Source organism: Cynocephalus volans, chromosome 15 (genome assembly GCF_027409185.1).
Source record: "Cynocephalus volans isolate mCynVol1 chromosome 15, mCynVol1.pri, whole genome shotgun sequence".
In the NCBI taxonomy this organism is placed as follows: Eukaryota; Metazoa; Chordata; class Mammalia; order Dermoptera; family Cynocephalidae; genus Cynocephalus; species Cynocephalus volans.
Genome location: NC_084474.1, coordinates 46,838,362 through 46,858,918, shown reverse-complemented (window position 1 = coordinate 46,858,918; position 20,557 = coordinate 46,838,362). Strand labels below are relative to the sequence as shown.

The 20,557-nt window shown below is 37.5% G+C and overlaps 1 protein-coding gene across 1 annotated transcript in view; it reads right to left on the bottom strand.

Moving 5' to 3' along the window:
- Window positions 1-20,419: 20,419 nt before the first annotated feature.
- The window catches only part of SLC26A7 (solute carrier family 26 member 7), a 132,794-nt gene continuing 132,656 nt past the window's right edge, over window positions 20,420-20,557 (bottom strand). The window contains exon 18 of the mRNA XM_063079905.1: window positions 20,420-20,455. Within this exon, the coding sequence (XP_062935975.1) occupies window positions 20,420-20,455 (36 nt within the window). The remainder of the gene's footprint in view (window positions 20,456-20,557) is intronic.

Below are 20,557 nucleotides of genomic sequence, written 5' to 3'. Positions count from 1 at the left end.
GCAAAATTTTCTGAATACTCAGCACCATCTTTAACTTCTACAAGGCAAAAGATAAAAAGGGTGTGTAAGATTATGCCAAACATCGTTTGACACTGTAGATTTTCAAAAGATCAGCTGCCTGATACGATGTTAAATATAGTTGAATGTGGTCCCACATCTCTGCACCACGTTGCCAAGTTTCTGTCTGATGCAATTTACAACGAGCAACATACTAAACCCCCATAAATAGTCTTTATAATGTAAACACTGAACACTCCTTATTGTAGCAGTGAAAGCAGCCTCTCCAAAATATATAAAACAGAAAACAAATCCTTGAATTTCATCTCAGGGCAGAAGGTGGATTTGAATTTGAAGCCATGCCAAATGGTAATTTGGGGCACAAATATTTCAGACAAAGCTGATCTATTATGAGTAATAACAGCATATGTTAGTTTCTAAGTCAGTCTGCACGTGTTACAGGAAGAACACCCTATTAGCATGTGAGGCCATTTGCACTTTGCAAAGTTATTAACAGTAAATCATAACAAAATAGGTATGCTCAAATCATATATACGATTTGAAATATACATGAAAATCTGACACAAAAGCAGTGAAGTAGAGAAAAATAGAATCTTAAATGCATTAAATGAGCAAATTAGCTTCTTTTTTCCTTTTCTTTCCTGTTACTACTACTACTATTTTTATTGTTTTCTCTTCACATAGGAAGTTGCTATGGTTCTTGACAGTTTCCTTTTAGCTAGCTAAGCCTGGGAGGATTAAAGAAGACATTTGGCCTTTATGGTTTTCTGTGTCTGAATGTGTATGTCCTGAGGAGAAAAGGAGCTGTGCAAGATGCTATTAAGCACCAATGAGCGAGCACGGATTTGAAGAGCCTGAGTTATGTTCACTGAAACAGATGTTGTGTCCCAGAATTCCCTGAGCTGCCTCGGGCCGTTGCTGGTGTCAACCCTGTGGTAAATGGGTTTTCATAATGAATTTACTGTTAATTCTCACCCACACACAAATCATTAGAATCACATTAAAGGGATGACTAAATGCCACCAAGTCTCAGAGCATGACTGTCTTTTGTTCACTTGGAGGAAGCTCTAGAGAGTCCAGAGTCTCAAATCAATCGTTTGTGATAGTTTGGGGAGAGTAAGAGGCCTCCCAGTAGCTGGAGAGGGGAAGATATTTGGGGGGGATTCTTGAACCCCACTCAAGAAGATAGGACTCTTATGTTTTTCCAGATAATCACAGTAAAGATTATTGCTGTCAATGTCAAATGCAGGGTATTTATTGAACTAATCCAATTAAAAAAAATTTAGTCATTTCTCTTTAAAAATAATGTTTTAGAAAGTCAAACAAACAAAAAACTTGAGTTGGAGTAAATAAATGATGTCAATGTATTTAAGAAACAAACATTTGAGCCACCCACCATGTGTGGAGTATCCAGAGGCTGCGAAAGCTTAATATTGGTTCTCTGAAAGAAAGAAAAAAAGCAACAGGGAGAATCAAGAAGACTGACAGACGCAAAGATGGCACAGAGCAGGAACAAAAGGAGACGCTCGAAATGTGATCTGTTTTTCTGAAAATAACAATGCTACTTGTACTGCTAAAATAATAACAAAAGCAATAAGATACTATTGGTTGAGCTCCTATTATGTTTCAAGCATTATACTAGATTTTTTTTACACTCTTTCTCGTAAAAAGGCCCAAAATACAAGCTGCTACCATTTGTGAATGCTTCTTCCGTGCCAAGCTCTGTTCTTGCCCATCTACCCACTGCCCCCAAGCCATACTGTGATCCATTCAGCATTTGAACACCTGAGCTCTTTCCTGCCTCTGAGATTTGGTACATGAAATTTCCTCTCCTGCAGTTGTCTCGTGCATGCTTCCCTCATCCCAGCCTTGCTCTTTTGTTTGTGTGTCTTCCTCTTAACCATAACGTCTCACTTACAAATTGTCTCCTCCAAAAAACTTTCCTGACTACCTCACCCTGAGTAGGTTCCCAGCTGTCTTACCCAATCCCTTGTCTACCCTCCTTCTGGCTGTGTTACTTTCTACCACGGAGCTGCCTTGCTTATTTCTTCAGAGCACTCTCCCAATTTATAAGTATTTATTTGAGTGTTTGTTTATGTTATTTTTGTTTCTCTGCTACTACAGTAAAGCATCACAAAGTCAGGTTCCAGTCCTTTCTGTTTTGCCAGTCTATACCCAGCACATAGCAAAGAATCTGGCACATAGTAAGAACACAATGAATATTTTCTAAATGAAGAGTGTGCTAAATGACCTGCATCAATTCTCTCATTTAATTAATACTCTTTCTGAGAGCTTGTTGAGGACAATGTGCTGTTGGCCACACAGCTAGTAAATAAATGCCTAAGGTAAGATCCAAAACCAATTCAGCAGGACTTCAGAGCCATTATACTCCCATTTTACAGATCTCACAGATTCTTAGTATCAGTGATTCAGCTACCTATTTACCTAGAAACATATACATTTTGTTATATCCTCAATGACTTATCGCTTTTAATATTTATTTTGCCTATTCTTGGAGTTGGTCAAGAAGAAAGAGAGAGTAATCTCTAGTCAACTTATATTGCCACTGTAACAGGGGTTTGAGTTAGTTGGGTTTTGTTTTTTAATTTCTTTCTCCTTAATGTGCCTTCTAATTCATCATCATGGAAAGGAGTGGGATGCAGTATGGATTTCCTAGTCAAAGAATTTTTCCAGGAAATTTGTGAGATAGGGCAGAGGCGACTGATTATTTAGGTCAGAGATGGGGAAGTGGGAGTTACCAGGTGGGGAGGGAGGGAAGGAAAAGAGATTTCTGGGTAGCACGCGGGGCACAAGGACGGCTCCGTCCCTTACGCAGACCTATCCTCACATTTTGTGGTAGCGCCCATTTATCCTTACCTGGAACTCATCTCAGAGGCGAGACTGGCTGAAACAAGAAGTTTATGTCTGGGTTGTTGAGATATAGCTGGATGTCAGGACTTTCTTTATTTACAGCTATATCGTTCATCCACTCAACAAACATGAATGACCAATAGCTGTGTTCCAGGAACTGCTGTTCTAGGAACTGGCAATAAAGCATGGAAAAAAGCAGATGTGCCTTCATAGAACTTACTTTTTGGTATGAGAGACAAATGATAAACAAAGACAGAGAGGTGAGAGATATAAATAGATCATGGATGAATAGATAGATAATCATTAATTATGTCATTAATAATATTACATAGCATAACCCTTATGGAAGCATCAGGAAAATGGACAGAGACAGCCTGGGTATGATTTTGTATACATGGTTCTCACTGAAGCCTTCTCCGGCAGGGAACAGAAGAAACCTAACTGAAGCGAGGGAGCAAGCCATGTCAACCTCTGGGGAAAGGGCTACCACACAGCTCTGGATGGGAAACTTCCATGAAGGAGAAATAAACACCCATCTTTTTTAAGTCTTTTTTTTTCTGAAAAAGTAAGGAGATAGACTCTTTCTGACAACTAAACTTATTCCTGACTAAAAGAATGTTTCCCTCTAACTTTGGATACATAGTAGATTTTTTAATAGCCACAAACTCCTCCCATCCTGATAGGCATGTCCCTTTAAAATGCTACTTTGCAATTCTTCTTATCCAAAGAAGGAGTCCATTTCTCTGCCCCCTTTAAATAATTGCATTGGTGCATGACTTGCTTCGATCGATAGAATGTGGCAGAGGTGACATCAGAGCCTGGGCCTCAAGATGCATTTTAGCTTCTCCCATCTCTTGTGGTGAAAAAGCCTGAGCTAAAAGGCCACATGGAAAGAAAGTCCCAGCAATCTTAGCCATCCCAGCTGGGCTCATCTCCAGCCAATCCTTCATCTGTGTGTAGCTCCAGGAATGAGCATAGGCGAGATCACAGAAGACCTACTCTGCCAATCTACAGAATTTTGAAAGAAAATAAGTCAGTCATCAGTGTCTCAGACCACTAAGTTTTGGGGTGGTTTGTTACATACGATAGAGAAGTGATACAGAAACTGGCATTAGTGTGGGGAACTGACCTAAAAACTAAAAACAATGTGGCATTGGCTTTGCTATTATGCAGCAGGCAGAGGCTAGACAGTGGCTTATTAGCGGAGGCTGGAAGAGCAGCGAGGAAGTGCTGGTGGAGACTAGCAAAAAGGCAACTCATTTACACAGTGGCAGCACAACAGAGAAAATACTGCCTGCAGCAACTTGAAATACAGAAAATGAATCCGTGCATCTGGCTAAGGAAGCGTAAGGCAGTGTTAACAGTGCCATTGGTTTTTTTAGCTGCATCTGATAAGTTGAGTAAGGAAAGAGATGAGCCAAAGAATTGTTCAGTTTGAAAGTAGAATTTATAAGAAATATAGAAGAGCTAGGAACTGCTGTGTTGAAAAATACAATTTATTCGCATTTCCATTCTGTAGAAGATTCTCAATGTTAAAAATGATCTTAGAAATAAGTATCTATCTGAGTATATAGTTATGAAACCCTTTAATATGTGGGAAGACTTAAAGTGATCACTGCCTTAGAGACTTTCCGTTAATAAAGAAGTCTTGCAAGAATCAAAAGTGTGTTTTCCTACAGCACTTTTATATTCCCTAAGTAGACAGAGAACAATCACCAGAAAAATTATGAATGTCACTTTTGGGGTATTGTGTCAACCCCAGTAAGATTCACAACAACATTAAGAGAATGGTACTGACACAAGCACTGATTCCTTGGACCAAAAGGAAAAGAAACAAACAAAAAAAAAGAGACCGCTGGGGAAAAGGAGGCTGAAACTCAGCTGCAGACACCAGCTATTTTCAATCAAAATTGAAGACATCGTGGAGAGCAGAATTAAAAGGCCAAAGAACGGAGCCAAGATCCAAGGATAGTAGATTTGAAAATTACTCCCAGATTGCAGAACTGGACCCTAACCAAAGAACATCCCCTGTCCCTAGCAGAGGAGAAACTGGTGACATGTGCCCAACTGTTTTTCAGAACTTCTACAAAATTGAGACTGCTCTGTGGTTCCCATTCTTACTCTTTTTTATTTAATTTTTGAAATTTTACAGTAGCTTTATACTTACTGAAAAGCTGCAAAGCTAGTAGAGTTCCCCTATACTCTTCTTGAGTTTCTCACATTAACATTTAACCATGAAGCATTTGTTACAACTAAGGAACCAACATTGGTACTGCACAATTAACTAAACACAGTTCGTTACGATTTCACTACTTTTTTTCTAATGTCCCTTTTTCTGTTTCAGGATACCCTGCAGGATACCACAATACATTTAGTCCTCATATTTCCTTAGCTTCCTCTGGTCTGTAACAGTATCTTAGTCTTTTTTTTTTTTTTTTAATGATTAGACTGCTCTAGCCCTGGAATTAGCCTTTCTCTAAGGAATCCTAATTTCTTCTACTGGATAATAATATTTGGAACCAAGATTTGGGTGCGGGGTGTGCTCATTGCTCCATTCTCACTTTTTGCGAAGGCTCCTTTTCATTGTGGCTATTCTGCCCCCGTCTCACCAATGTGTGCTGAGTGTATGCCTGGAAGAGCACTTGTGTTTCTAGTTCACATGTCTCATCATAGACAGAAACTGCATCTGAGGAGCCTCCCCCACACCCAACCAGATGCTGATCAGGAGATCCTAGACTTAAAGCCTGGTGATATAGTTGGGATGAGACTTTGAAAGCCTGGGATGGAGGTAAGCATATTTTGCATATTGAAGAAATGTTAATTTGTGTGACTGAAGCCGGACTGCGGTAGATTGTTTGATGGTTATATGATGTGCATGCCTTTACAAAGAGACTTTGCTGCTCCTCCCATCCAGAGGTGGAATCTACTTCTCTACGCCCGTGAAACTGGGCTAGCCTTGTGGTGGAAGTGACGTTTCTTAACTTTTGGGCTTAGGCCTCAAGAGGCCTTGCATCTTCTGCATTTATTCTCATGGAATCTTGTGGCTACCAGCTTGTAAAAACGCCTGAGTGAAAGACCACATGGGTAGGGAGGACCCACCATCTGTGCTGTCCCAGGGGAGGCTGGTTCCCAGCTGACTCACCAGCTGAGTGCAGCAATGTAAGTCAGCTCAGGGGAGACCCGCAGAACCCAGTAAACCTCAGAATCATGAGAAATAAAACAAATCACTAAATTTCAGAGTAGTTCGTTAAGAAGAAATGGATAATTAATACAGTATAACTGATTGCTATAAAGGTCATCTTTCTATTGATCCAAATCTACTTTCCTTTAAATTCCATTTACCCAAGACTGGTTCTTAGCAGGCAATAATACATAGTAAATTGTAATGGTGAGTTAATAGCTTAATTTTTCTTTATCACATTATAGTATTTTTATTGAAGACATGGAATTAGTGCTTTAACTAGGAAATAGAGTTTTATCACTAGAAATTTTGAGTGCTGTCACAAAATGGCAAGATATTTGGGAAATCAAAGGTTTTCATTCCCCCTCAGATGGCATCTTAAAAATGCTAACTTACTCCATCTGAAAGTAGAAACAGGTTCTCTAGAAGTTGGGAGTAGGAAACTGCAATATAATAGAGATTAAAAACTGGCAGGTTTAAATTGTTCAGAAGAGACAGCAGCTTATACATGAGCAAAGATCTATTTACCGCTTCAGATTTATCTTGAGTAACTGACCCAGTTCACTCTGTCCTAAACCACACTGACCTGCTGAGTCCCTTGAAGGTGCCAACCTCTTTTCTTTAGTTGATTCCTAGGTTTTTGATGTCTTTATATAGTTTTCATTTTGATTGATCATTTCATTCATCCCTTCAACAAACACGTAATAAACATAACTATTAATGGGCCAGAAATACAGCAATGATTACTACTTAGCCAAAGCCTTTAGAGGCATATAAATAAATAATGATGGTACAATATGGTCAGTGTAACATTAGAAGAAAAAACAAGATACTAGCAGACATCTAACTAGATACTAGCAGGTGTGCATCTAACGTAAACCAGGTGAATTATAATAAAGAATATGACTCCATTTTTTGATATTTGACCACTGCTGACAGCTTTTGAGCCTTATATCTCTCTTTCCCTTCTGTCTCACATCTGGGCAAGCTGATAAGAACCCACGTGCTTTCTCCTTTGCTATGGGAAATTCGAATGACTTTGGAAACCCTCCCCCCAAACACATCTCCTAACCATCATAAAAAGCTTACAATAGTCTCCTTTCCTTTTTCTCTCAAGTGGCTTTTGGTCCAGCTCAGGAAGCCTACCCTGATCTTCCCAGAAAGCCAATTTATGCAAGTAATAAATCTTGTCATACTTTTTTAGTGTCTGTGTGGCATCATCAGTCTCAAACGAAATTACAGGTGGAGGTATTCATCTCATGTCTAAAGAATGACCACAGAACGGGTGATCATGGGGGATAGTTTGGATGGCACCAAATGGCATCTTAAACTGTAAATACTTACGGCATGGGATTTTAATTCTCTTTTCAGCTATCTGTTTTGTCCAGAAGTAGCTAAGATCCTTGATGGCAAGTGATTACTCATTCTTGTATGCATATCAACCAGCATGGTACCTGGCATACAGTAGATGTTCAAATATTTTTTGAACATATGAATGGTTTCCAGAAGCTTAGGGAGTATGATTTTATGAAAGAGGGAGCTAGAGAGTTGTCAAGAGTATGAAATCACTTATAGAGGGTCTTTGTCATGAATGAGTGCTGAACTTTATCAAATGCTTTTTCAGCATCTATAGAGATGATCATATGGTCCTTGTGTTTGAGTTTATTAATATGGTGTATCACATTTATTGATTTGCGTATGTTGAACCAACCTTGCATCCCTGGGATGAATCCCACTTGATCGTGATGAATAATTTTTCGTATGTGTTGCTGTATTCTGTTTGCTAGTATTTTACACACACACACACACACACAAAAAAAAACGGGGGGGGGGGGAAGATATAACAACCACAATTACTTGAAGTTGATACGACAAGCAAACAGAAAGGACATTGTTGGGGGGGAGGGGGAGAGGGAGGAGGGAGGGAGGTTTTGGTGATGGGGAGCAATAATCAGCCACAATGTATATCGACAAAATAAAATAAAATAAAATAAAATAAATAAAAAATAAATAAATTATTAAAGAGTATGAAATCAGAGGAGATCCATAAGAAGAGGTTTGAAAAGTAGCCTCTGGGTTTGGAAATTTGAAAGTGCATGGTCATCTGTCCAGAACCCTTCCATTTATTTATTTATTTATTTATTTTTATTGAAACATAATTGATTATGCATATTTGTGAGGCACCTATAATTAACATTAATTTACTACATGTTATGACTAGAAGAGAGAAGGTTGAATGTCCTGTACACAAAGAAATGACTACGTTTTGTAATGGTGAGTATGCTAATTATCCAGACTTGATCATCACACATTGTACCCAGGTATTGATAGCCAACTCTGTACCCCAGAGCCCTTCTATTTATTTATTCATTTAATAATAGGCTCTATTTTTTAGAGCAGTTTTAGGTTTACAGAAAAATTGAGCAGAAAATGTACAGTTCCCATATGCCACTTTCCCCTACCGCACATTAATATCTTGCATTAGTGTGGCTCACTTGTTACAAACGATGAACCTATATTGATACACCATTATTAACTAAAGTCCATAGTTTACACTAGGGTTCACTCTTTGCTTTGTATAGTTCTGAGGGCACTGACAAAGGCATAATGTCATGCATCTGCCATTACAGTATAATATGGAATAGTTTCATTGTCCCCCAATCCACGTTTCACCTATACATCCCTCTGTTCCTCCCCCAAGTCCCTCATAAGCATTGGTCTTTTTCCTGTTTCCATAGTTTTGCCTTTTCCGGAATATCATACAGTTGGAATCATACAATATGTAGCCTTTTCAAACCTCTTTCACTTAGCAATATGCATTTAAATTTCCTCTGTATCTTTTCATGATTTGATAGCTCATTTCCTTTTATCACTGAATAATATTCCATTGTACAAATGTACCACAATTTATCTACTCAACTATTGAAAACATCTTGATAAAAACATGCATTTTTATGAAGAACAACTTAAATAATTTTACAGAGATTCTCCCGATAATGACACCATGATAAAATGTTTATGATTTGCAGGAAGCTAATGAGATAGCCTCATTGAACAGGCAGAAAGCCTGGTGGTGGTGTGCATAACACTGTTGTGGTTTTTCTAACTAAATGATTATTGTTTGTGGTCTCCCAGTCTAGCTAAAGATTTGATCATCTTTGACATTGAGAATTGACAGGCAGAGGAAATATAGGGGTTGAGAAATATAGGGGTTGAAATAACTCAGGATTTAAGATGAATGTCTCCATTTTTTTCCTTTGTCCCTCTTTCTGCATGAGGAATAAGCTATGAGGATAAGAGACATGTACCTGCTTGCTGTATTTGGTAGGTTAGCCCGACCTGCTCCAAAACAGGAAGTGCACATCGCTGAGGCTCAGTGTGTGGGCTTATTTACACTTCGTGATGATTGGAATGTGTGACTGAATCCAGCCTCCTCAATTTCTGTGGGTCAAGTAGGAATCTTCCTCATTTTCTGACCATCACAAATCCTGTGAGTTAACATTCAACTTCCTGATGGCATCGATAAAGTCAGCCTTGCAGATAATTATTGTGCTGCTTACCCAATGTGGTAAAATATGGAGAGTGGGTAAAAGAGACCTCAACGCTCCACCTCCCTTTGACAGTCTAAATTCAGGATTTAGAAGTTCTAATATTAACTAAAAAATTTTTGAGCTCTTACTATGAGCTAAGAGCCAGCACACATTAGTTTATTAAATCCTTACATTTACCCCTGGGATCCCCAGAACTCTTTGAAAGTGTGATAGAGGCAAAGGTCAGACTGTAAAAGACAGAGATGAGCAAGTACAGATAGCAAGTGTTGTCTACTCTTTCAACAAATTGAATGGAAGTCATTCAGGAGACTGACGATAAGCAGAGATGAGAGACAGAAGAGGAAGCATAGCCTAATGAGATTTTTTTTTTTTTTGAAGGAGGGGATAAGATAACATTTTTCTATAGACTATGGTTATATCCAGTATAGAAAAAGAGATTGAAGGCACTTTTACTCCATAAAAGTAATTAACTGATAGAGCCGTGCCTGGAAAAACAAGACAAAAGTTTTGATCTTAATAAAATGAAACTAAACTAACAAACAAAGTTGGGAGGAATTCTAGGTGGCAGATTTGACCTTGACTAGAAGAAAGGACAATTCAACCAACGATGATCAGACAATACAAGTACATATGGATTTCGATGTACATATCTTTAGGACAGCAGGATATCAGTAGGAAATTGAGAGAGAAGATGCTTAATGGAGACAAGGTTACCAGTGGAAGACTCTTAGGAACTGAATTGAGAAGGGAGATTAAGGATATGGTTGTGGCTTAGAATACTAGAAAATAGGAATGGAAGACACACTGACCACATAAAAGTGACAGCACTGACAGACTATGCTGAAGGTCCACTTCAGGCTAGAGACCAGGAACTCTTAGGTATACCAATCTGCAGAAATGTGGTCATCTTCCAGCCACCTCATTTGGATACCAAACAATCTGAAGTCTGTATATTCCACAAGGGTTGGAATCCAAGATGTCAAGACCACAAATATCAAATACCCCTCTATTTTTAATCACCCTCCAAGTAATTTTTTCTAACAATTATTACATCTTGTTTTACTTTATTCTGTCTCTCCTTCACATTTCCTCTAACCTGGATGGTTTGCCTGGGGCAGGAGTGGCATGAGAAGATGCATAATGAGAGCCACCTCACAGCTCCTCTGCAACTTGGGCTACAGAATATTTTTGCATAATATTTACTTTAGAACAATTTATGATTTGGGGGGAGATTGTGAGATGGTGCCCAAATATAAATTTTATTAATTTTTGGATCTTCTGAACACTTAATGTAATTAAACCCATTATCCATAGAAAGAGAATCACTTAAAAAGCAAGTAAGAAATATACTACAGTCAGTATTATTTTAGAAAATAAAACCTGAAGACATACATTCACCCATCTGGTAGTCATTCATAATTGAATATCATTTTCTCCCTAGTTATGATAGTTTACATCAGCCTCAATCCCCAAACTGAAAGTAGCTGAGTAATATTGCTGGCACCATCTCTTTATTCCAACTCCATATGTGCAGAATAAAGGGTTTAACTATAATTCACTCTGGTAGCATTACACAGGGAATTTCAATGAAGGTACTGAAAGAAATAATTACCCACGTAACCTTAGGCTAGAAAGGAAATATCACTGTCTCTTTTACAATGTGTTTCTTATGGATATGTGTGAGAAGCAACCGGGAGCATGGAATCATTTTCTTACATGACTGCATCAATATCTGTTGGGAACAGCATATATTTGTGAAACAAGAAGAAAATTAAATTTTTTTATGTAAACGGTATTAAACACAAACTTCCAGTGTTAGGGAAACTATTTAAATCCACCCAAGAATATATGAATAGGGATAATATGTTTCAGATACTTTCTGGACCTGACAAACTTATATTGAGCAAAAGCTATGATGAATTTGACATGGCCCTTTGCAATGTGACATAACTATACATTCAGTTCTTGTTACCTAAGCACAGCACTACAGGCATGATATATATATATCCACAATACATGGTGACGGATGCACAGGCTTAAAGAGAGCAAATGATGAAAACATAGGTTCCTAAGAAATAGAGTACAGGCCTTCTTTCAAATACCAGACTAAAGGAAGTCTCTGTGACTGTGATGCTAAACTTTAGGGTACAAAACTAAAGGGGATAATTGTTTAGAAGTCCTTACGCCAAACCCACCCCAAAGAAATTTTGACTCACTAGGTTTCATGTAGGTCGCTTGACTCTGCATGCTTAGCAAATACCCATGGCAACTCTGGTGCAGATATTTTAAGAATGACATTTCATGTAAGATTTAGGAGGAATATGGCACCATCATTCAATTTATTTTAATTGATTAAACCTCTACACTGCTAAGCTAGACCCTTACTACTTGAATATTTTCATTTCAAGAAGAGGGGCAATCAAAAAAAAAAGTTTACATGAGACAAAACTTGTATGTCAATTTTGTTTTTTTGGCAGTCACGATGCTATTCTCAAATTTTAATTCCAGAGCCAAAGCAAAAAGCATAGGTCCAAGCTCCAGGAAAAGCTATTATGTGGGAAGAATTGTGTTTGGTTTCATAAATTCCAGTTCCGCCATGTTAATGTCACTGGGTGTTGGGGGACATGGGGCGAACCTGGTCACCCAAGCATACCCAAGGCACATTGCTCAGCCTGCCTCCCCAACATCACCTCCTTCCTCCCTCACCACCCCAGCCTGCCTCCCAACACCACGCTACCACCCTCAACCCTATCCTGAGCAGCACCCAGGACATTTTTAACCATCCTTCCTCCTCAAAACTTATTGTGTGTTTTGTTTTCTCAGATTCTTGGTGACAATGTCTTATAAGCTTCTTAGATGAGCTAGTTCTTCATAACACTAAGACATGTGTCACCATGGCTTCCGTGTGTTTTTCCTTTCTTACACTATTTACTCCAGCTAAAACAAATTACTAATGATAAGAACTTCAGGCCCCTTGAAAGACTGGTAAAGTAGATATTTGCACTCAATGGACATCTAGATACTCTTGAAATCATATCACCATAAGGTCAATCATGCCAACCAATTTTCTCTCCAAAATATCCTCTGTAAACTTTCTCCTATCCTTAGTCTTTGCTTCTCCCTCCAAAATCTATCCAGTGCCCAAACATTGCATTTACTTCCCTCCCTTCCCTTCAGTCTCTCAGTCTTTGTTAGCCTAAATAAAGGCACCCTATTTAAATAATAGGTTCCTTACTACAAATTTAAGAAAATAGGGAGCACAGAAGCTTGGGAAGGCCAAAAATTGCTTCAAATCCAAGAAGTCAAAAAAACAAAAACAAAAAACAAACAAAAAAACAAAAAACCCAAAATAAACAGCTCTAGCAGCAAACGAAATAAAATGCAATACTAGTTTTATTTTTATTTCATTTTTGAAGCATTTTATTTCTTAATGTAACAACTGTTCTTGTCAAATATGGACTTTAACAGGAGTTACTAATTTGCCAGTTTCTAAATGTGGCCATAAAACTAGAGGCTCCAAATAGGAAAAAAAGAAAAAAAAAATACTAAAAAGCTTCCTACACTTACTATAGAGAATATTCTTTATCGTGTAGAGTTAGAACAGGAAGGAGATGAGTTGGACCAAAACGAACTTCCAGTTGCTGAATCAATAGAAAGTGAGTTAAGATTTTTATATAATAAGCATTGAAAGAGAGCACTTAACCAAGTCATAGCTTTTTTTTTTTTTTCCTAAAAACCAAACAAACAAAACAGAAACAAACAAAAACCCAAAATGGAAAGTTAGCAGCAGGACTCTGTTTTGTGTCTGTCTCTGTGACAGTTGGTGAAATTAATCATGTCTATATGATTATTTTTGTTAAAACAATATGATAACCTTGAGAATACTAGCTAATTCAATTCTGTCTTACTTATTAAGAACCATCACTGGAATATAATACGTGTCAGCTTCTGAACAGCCACTGGCACATAGCAAACCTCGTCCTGACCGCTTCACTCTGTTTAATCACCACAACCTCATCTGAATAGCCAGGTATGGCTAGTCATGTCTGTGCCGACCTACTGTCTCTAGCGGCAGAATATTTTCACCAGATAGTTCATTATCAATTACCACATTTTTAATGCAAAAGCATGACATACTTGTATGGTACATATAAATAAAATTCTAGTAAGCTTGTTATGAAGACAGTAAAAAAAAAGAAATTTAATAATATCTAAGAAATGTAAAAGTACCTGAAATAAACTAAATTGTGTCCCAGAAAAATTCATATGCTGAAACTCTAACCTCTAATATGACTGCATTTGGAGTTAGGGTCTATAAGAAGGTAATTAAGAGTAAATGAAGTGATAAGGATAAGGCCCTGAACTCATAGGATAGTGTCCTTAAGAAGACGCAACAAAAAAATCACTACTATTTTTCTTTCTTCACCATGAGGACACAAAGACAAGGCATCCATCTACAAGCCAAGAGGATAGCCCTCTCCAGAAACTGAATTGGCCAGCACCTTGATCTTGGACCTCTAACCTCCAGAACTGTGAGAAATAAATTTCTGTTGTTTAAGCCCCCTCGTCTATGGTATTTTGTTCTAGCAGCCTGAGCACACTAAGATACATTTTGGTACTGAGGAGTGGAGTGCCACTATAACGACTACCTAAACATGTGGAAATACATAATTAATAGAGGCTCGAGCAGTTTTGAGGTGCATGCTAGAAAAAGTCTGGATTGCTCTGAAAGGACTGTTGGTAGAAAAGGGATGTTAAAGGTGATTCTGGTGAGGGCTCAAAAAAGAAAAGAAGAGAGCTGGAGATAAACCCTCCATCTTCTTAAAGAATACATAATCATGAACAGAGTGTTGGTAAAGAATCATGGCCCTTAAAGGCCATTCTGGCAAGGTCTCAGACACAAATAAGGAACATGTTATTGGAAACTGGAGGAAAAGCGATTCTTGTACAGTGGCAAAATCTTGGCTGAACTGTGTTTTGTGAAAGGTAAAACTTGCAAGTAATACAATTGGATCTTTTGCTGAGAAAATTTTGAAATAAAGCATTGAAGGAGTGGTTTGGTTGATCCTGACTGCTTATAGGTGAATGTGAAGGGAAGACAGATAATCTGAAAAAGGAATTGTTAAGCAAAAAGGAACAAGATCTTGAAGATTTGGAAGATTCTCGGCCTATATATACAGCATAAAATGAGAGACCTTGTACTGAAGAGAACACTAAGGGTGTGGCCAAACCATCATTTGATAAGGAGATTAGGATGTGCATGAAACTATAAATTTAATCAGCCACCTCGGAAGACTCCAGCAGCAGAGAAAGGATTATACCAGCAGAAACACTGCCAGTTTGAATTGAAGGGGACAGAGATGGGAGAAAATGAAGAAGAGTAAAACGAAAGAGGCTGCTTGGGTTCTACAGGACAGGACCATAAAGCTAATCAGCTGCACATGAGTGCTGATCTTCATGAAATGGGAAGAATGTCACCAAAGGCACTTCAGAGATTGTCAGGGTTGCCTCCTTGGTTTCAAAGAGTGGGAACACTGTCGCAGTTTCAATAGGCCAGACAACTTCCAACCAAAGGTTTGGGGGTGAGACCACCCAGCAGAGCCATGAGGATAGAACCTCAAAGGCAGGACTGGAAGGTGAGGCATTGAATAAACGAGGACTATTTTCCAGCCTTAAGACCTAATGAATCTAATGGAATTTGCCTTGCTAGGTTTTGGACTTGCTAGGAGCCATCACATCTTCCATTTTTCTTCTATCTCCTTTTTGAAATGAGAATGTCATCCCTGTGCCTGTCCCACCATATAGAGCTTGTCTGGTTTCACAGGTTCACAAGTGGAGAGGAATTTTGCTTAAGGATAAATTACGCTTCTATTCTCACCCATATGTGATTTAGATGATATTTATTTATTTATTTATTTATTTTGGATCAAAATTGATTATACATATTTTGGGGGTTCAACATTGAGATATGTTGATCAAATCAATATTACTAGTATATATATATATGCCACTTGTCCAATCTCTCCCCGTCTCCTTCCCCTTCCCCCCTCTAATTATCCTAGGTTTCTTCTCTCCTTCTGAAAGAATAATGGTTACCCTGTTGGTTTGTTGCTTAGATGATCTGTCCGATGCTGAGAGGTGTGATCAGGTCCCCCATTATTGTCATAGAGCAGGGCCGAGCCCGTGGCGCACTCGGTAGAGTGCTGCGCTGGGAGCGCGGCGACGCTCCCGCCGCGGGTTCGGATCCTATATAGGAATGACCAGTGCACTCACTGGCTGAGTGCCGGTCACGAAAAAATGACAAAAAAAAGAAAAAAAAAAAATTATCATAGAGCAGATGCTTCTTCTGTCACTCTGAAATGGGCTTTATGGAAAGAGACATCCTCTTCTTTTCTGTATCTCTGCTGGTGACTCTTCTTGTGTCAATGCACTGCAGTGGCTGGTGGACCATCAGCATGTGGTTGTGGCATCTAGCCACTTTGTGGCAGCCATGGTTATTGTGGTGGCTGTGGTGGGCCACCCACACAGAGGTGATGTTTTTGGCATGCTCCTTGGTGCTGGCAGTGTGCCTGGTTGTGGAGTGTGTCTGGTCCCCGACTCTGTGCTGATTTACATGATATTTAGATGAGAATTTGGACTTTAGACTTTAGAATTGATACTGCAATGAATTAAGACCTTTGGAGTTACTGGAATACAACGAATGTATTTTGCATGTGATAAGGACATGAATTTGAGGGTACAAGGGGCACAACACTAAATTGTCTTCCCTCCAAAATTCATGTTTAATTCCTAACCCCCAGTGTTATTGTATTTGGAGATAGGGCCTATAAGAAGGTAATTAAGGTTAAATGAGGCCATAGTGTGGGTCCTGACCCAATAAGATTAGTGTCCTTATAAATAGAGACATCCGAGAGCTCACTCCCTCTGTCTCTTCACCACATGGAGACATAGTGAGAAGGCATTCATCTACAAACCAGGAAGAGAGGCTTCACCAGAAACCAAACTGGCCAGCACCTTCAGCTTGGATTTCCCAGCCTCCAGAGCTGTGGGAAATAAATGTCTGTTGTCTAAGCCTCCTAGTCTATGGTATTTTATTATTGCAGCCCAAACTGACTAAAACACTCCCAGTATCTAGGGATGCAGCACTCACCCTCTATATATTTCCTATTACCTCTCTTTAATTAACTCTTCTTGGCAATATTATCATCTAACTTACAATAAATGTATTTTTAATTTATCCTGTCTATTTTCTCTCTTCCCTTGTTAGAACATAAGCTCCATGAGGGCAGGAAATATTTTTTTTGGTTTTATTACCTGCTGTATCTCCAATACCTAAAATAGTACTTTACCTTTTTGTTCTTGGAGCAGTAACCTTTAAAGTGCCCAAGAGTATTGAACTCAGCCTAGCAACTAAGGAAAGACAAATAATTGAGAGCAAGTAGTAAAGAACCCAAATAAATAAAAATGTACTCATTAATTAAAATGAGAGAAAGTAAAGTAAAAGAATGTAAACCTGTTGAAAGAGTGATAGTGTAAACACAGTCTTGTAGCAAAAAGTACCCTCAGCAGCAGTTCATAAATTAAGGCACACTACTTCACAGTCATAGGTTGAAATTTTGTAAGAACAATTTACTATGAATAATGGATACTTCCAGGAATTTTCAACACATATTACTCTGTGGTCAGTCCAAGAAAGCTATATATATTATTTGCTTTGCAGGAGAGTAAATATCTGAAATAATGGACACAAATCCATTTAAGCATAATAGTTATCATATTTCAATTTATTTCCATGTAAATTGTTTTTTTTTACATGCTGAGTTAGTACAAAGAATTATGTAAAAATGATAATTAAATGCATTGAAAAATATAAAAAATAAGTGCAGCATATAAGACTACATGATTTTTAACTAAAAATCTTTGGGTTGTGAAAGCACCACTTAACTCCCTATTTGAAATCTGGCAACAAACTCACTGCCAAAAAGCATATTCTCTATTGAATTAGATCATCATCCCACAGAATACAGAATGTGCATTACTAAGGCATATGAATGTTCAATAATATATTTTGGTAACCACTAAATGTCAAATATTATCCACACAGGGTATTAACACATTAATGTTTTCATTAAAAAAGAAAGATCTCTTTTCTCATTACATCATGCACTTATAGAATAGATATCTATCAAATAAATTACTGCAAAGTAGTTCAAGCTAAACCTTGTAACACTTGAATCATATAATCGGGGGCAAATAACCTTTAAAATGAAAGATAAATGGTGAAATTTAAGGGCATTTAATTTGCATGAGTATAATGTTAATGGTCTTTTCCTGGTTACACATTTTATTCTTAATTTATTCATGTCACTCTACTAGGTCTTCAACACACTTATAGGTCAGTTTTAATTTTTTCCAATTTTATTTTACCACAGTTAGTAATATTGAAGTAGTTTATTGTAGATAAGAATAAGGTGCTCTCACAAAAATAATTCAGTGTGACTCTAGAAACATTTCGGCATCAGAACCATATTACAATTTTTGTGTTGTCAATGCCTGCTTTAAAATAAACATTTATGTTTTAGAATCTTGTGCCTCTAAAAACTCATGTTCAGCTCTTGGACTCTCAGAACTCAATTCCAGGGACTTTCTCCAGGTCAATAGTCATTGTGACCCTGGTGTGCGGGAGAAGCCTTAGGACAAAGGGCTTTAGAGAGTACACGGTTTGATCTTCCTTAACTTTGCATATAACATTAACATTTGACACCAAAGTTATTGTCTTTAAAGTTTTATCTGTTATACTTTTATAATAAACACTGTAATGCACCCAAATACAACTGCTCAGACAATACCGTGTCAGTTTTAACACTAAAATACAACAAACCGTCATCACTTAACTATAATGATTTTAATGTCATCCATGGTCCATAATCTGTAATAAGTTAGAAAATGCCTGCAGTGTATGAATTCAGTTACAGACCAAAGTTGCATAGCAAAATATCAATGTATACATAGAAAAATATATTTTCTTTTCTTGGACTTTCCTTGACAGATTGATCTGTCAGTGACCAATGGATTAAGGATGGTGACTGTTATCACCACCCACCACTGGAAAAATTTAATTAGACAAAACCGAGTAAAATTCCTTTCCTTAAGAAATTTTAACCTCCAATTATTACCTCCGTCTTTCCCTGGAGTGGAGTTTGATGGGAATGTGAACTGGCCTCATTCATTTCAATCCAAATTAGTGATAAAGGGATTGAGGCTTCTTGATCAAGATTGAAATCACTGAATAAGTTATGAGAATTTGAAGCATCTATTATTCACCTTTCATTTTATTATGTTGTCCTACCTAGGTCTTAATGTTAAAATTTAGGGCCATATGAATGTTTGCAACAAATTTGCCAGGGATCATTACTCTCCATACTTGGCAGTCACTAAAATTTATTCTTACAGATGCCCATGAAAGCATCTAAATGACCAGTCCTTTAATTTTATTTTCAACCTGCTTTAAAGTATACCTAGCTTTGTCTTACACTGGTAATTCCTAGAGTCGTTAAAACACCATTAAGACTTAAGCATAATTATGTATCTACACCTATCTTTGAAAGTAAGATTTCTTCCTAAGTAAATCAGTTTGCTAGATAAATATGTGAAAGTCTGTACTTGCATGTGATTGAAAATATATGTACAAACATGAAAAAAATAACTTGTACAGTTCAGCTTGGTCTATGGTGATTATATGTCAATTATCCCATTGGTTTGGTGGGTTTACAGATAATCACATTCAAGCTCTCCTCCAACAAAAGAAAAAGAAAAAAAGCACTATGGAGATCTATCTATCTATATGGCTATAGATAGATAAACATATGATATTATATTGACTGTCTCTCTGAAATAAGAAAGTCCCAAACTACTAGAGTTAATATTATAGTGAAATAGCACAAGGCTATTCTACTAGTAGTATTTTCTCATCTAAAAGTCATATTTGTGAAAAAAATAATGTAAAACGTGCAATTTCCACATTCTCTGGCTCCAACAAAACTTGACCAGAAAACAGAGCCTCTTGTGGAGTTGGAATGTGGAAATTAAGCCTATTGAGCCATTTCCTGTATCCACAGTATAACAAATTAGTGTCAGAAACTTGGTTTTATTGGGATACCAGTTTTATTTTGAATATAAAAACATTCACGAATACTTCAGGAATGAATGTATGAAAGTGTATGAAGATCAATAATTTCTAGTTTATCATTTGTTTATGTTTGGTTTGTTTTCTGTGAATTTCATATCTCATTATATAAAGTAATATTTAGCCTTCTTGATGTTAAAGTGGCTTTTTGGGAAATAGGATATGGAAAAATGGCACATTTGTTAAGTTGTTTTTATGTATTGGTTACAGTGAGCCTGAATTTTTATAAATGGCTTATAAATGTTCAAAATCTTTTATGACAAAAGTGTTTCTCAGTTTCACAAATTAACTTACAGCAAAAAAGAAATAAAACTACACAAAATACTGCAGTAAAAGGAAATAAAAATCATGTTTACCCTTCAGTACACTAAAACTAAATGCATACTGATATTTATATAAAATAACTACATGAAACAGCTTACTAACGTAAAGATTAGAAAAATTTGTTGGCAAATCTTGACCAGTGGCTAGGCAGTTACTAAGTCACATCATACTTATTATAGCAGAGGTCATCTGTAGGATCTAAACAACAAAAAAGTTGTGCAAAATACCAGCATATGGCCTCTTCAGGGCAGTTGCAAAAGACAAGAGCCGTACTGCAACAAAAGGGTCTCAGACTTCACTGTGGTCGCTGAGTTTGCTCAAATTCTGAAATAGAAGAGGAAGAAATAAACGTATGCTACTTACTCAACTCTTAAATTGGTACCATGGGTACAGAACAGTAGTAACTGAAGCAGGCTGCCCAGCTCA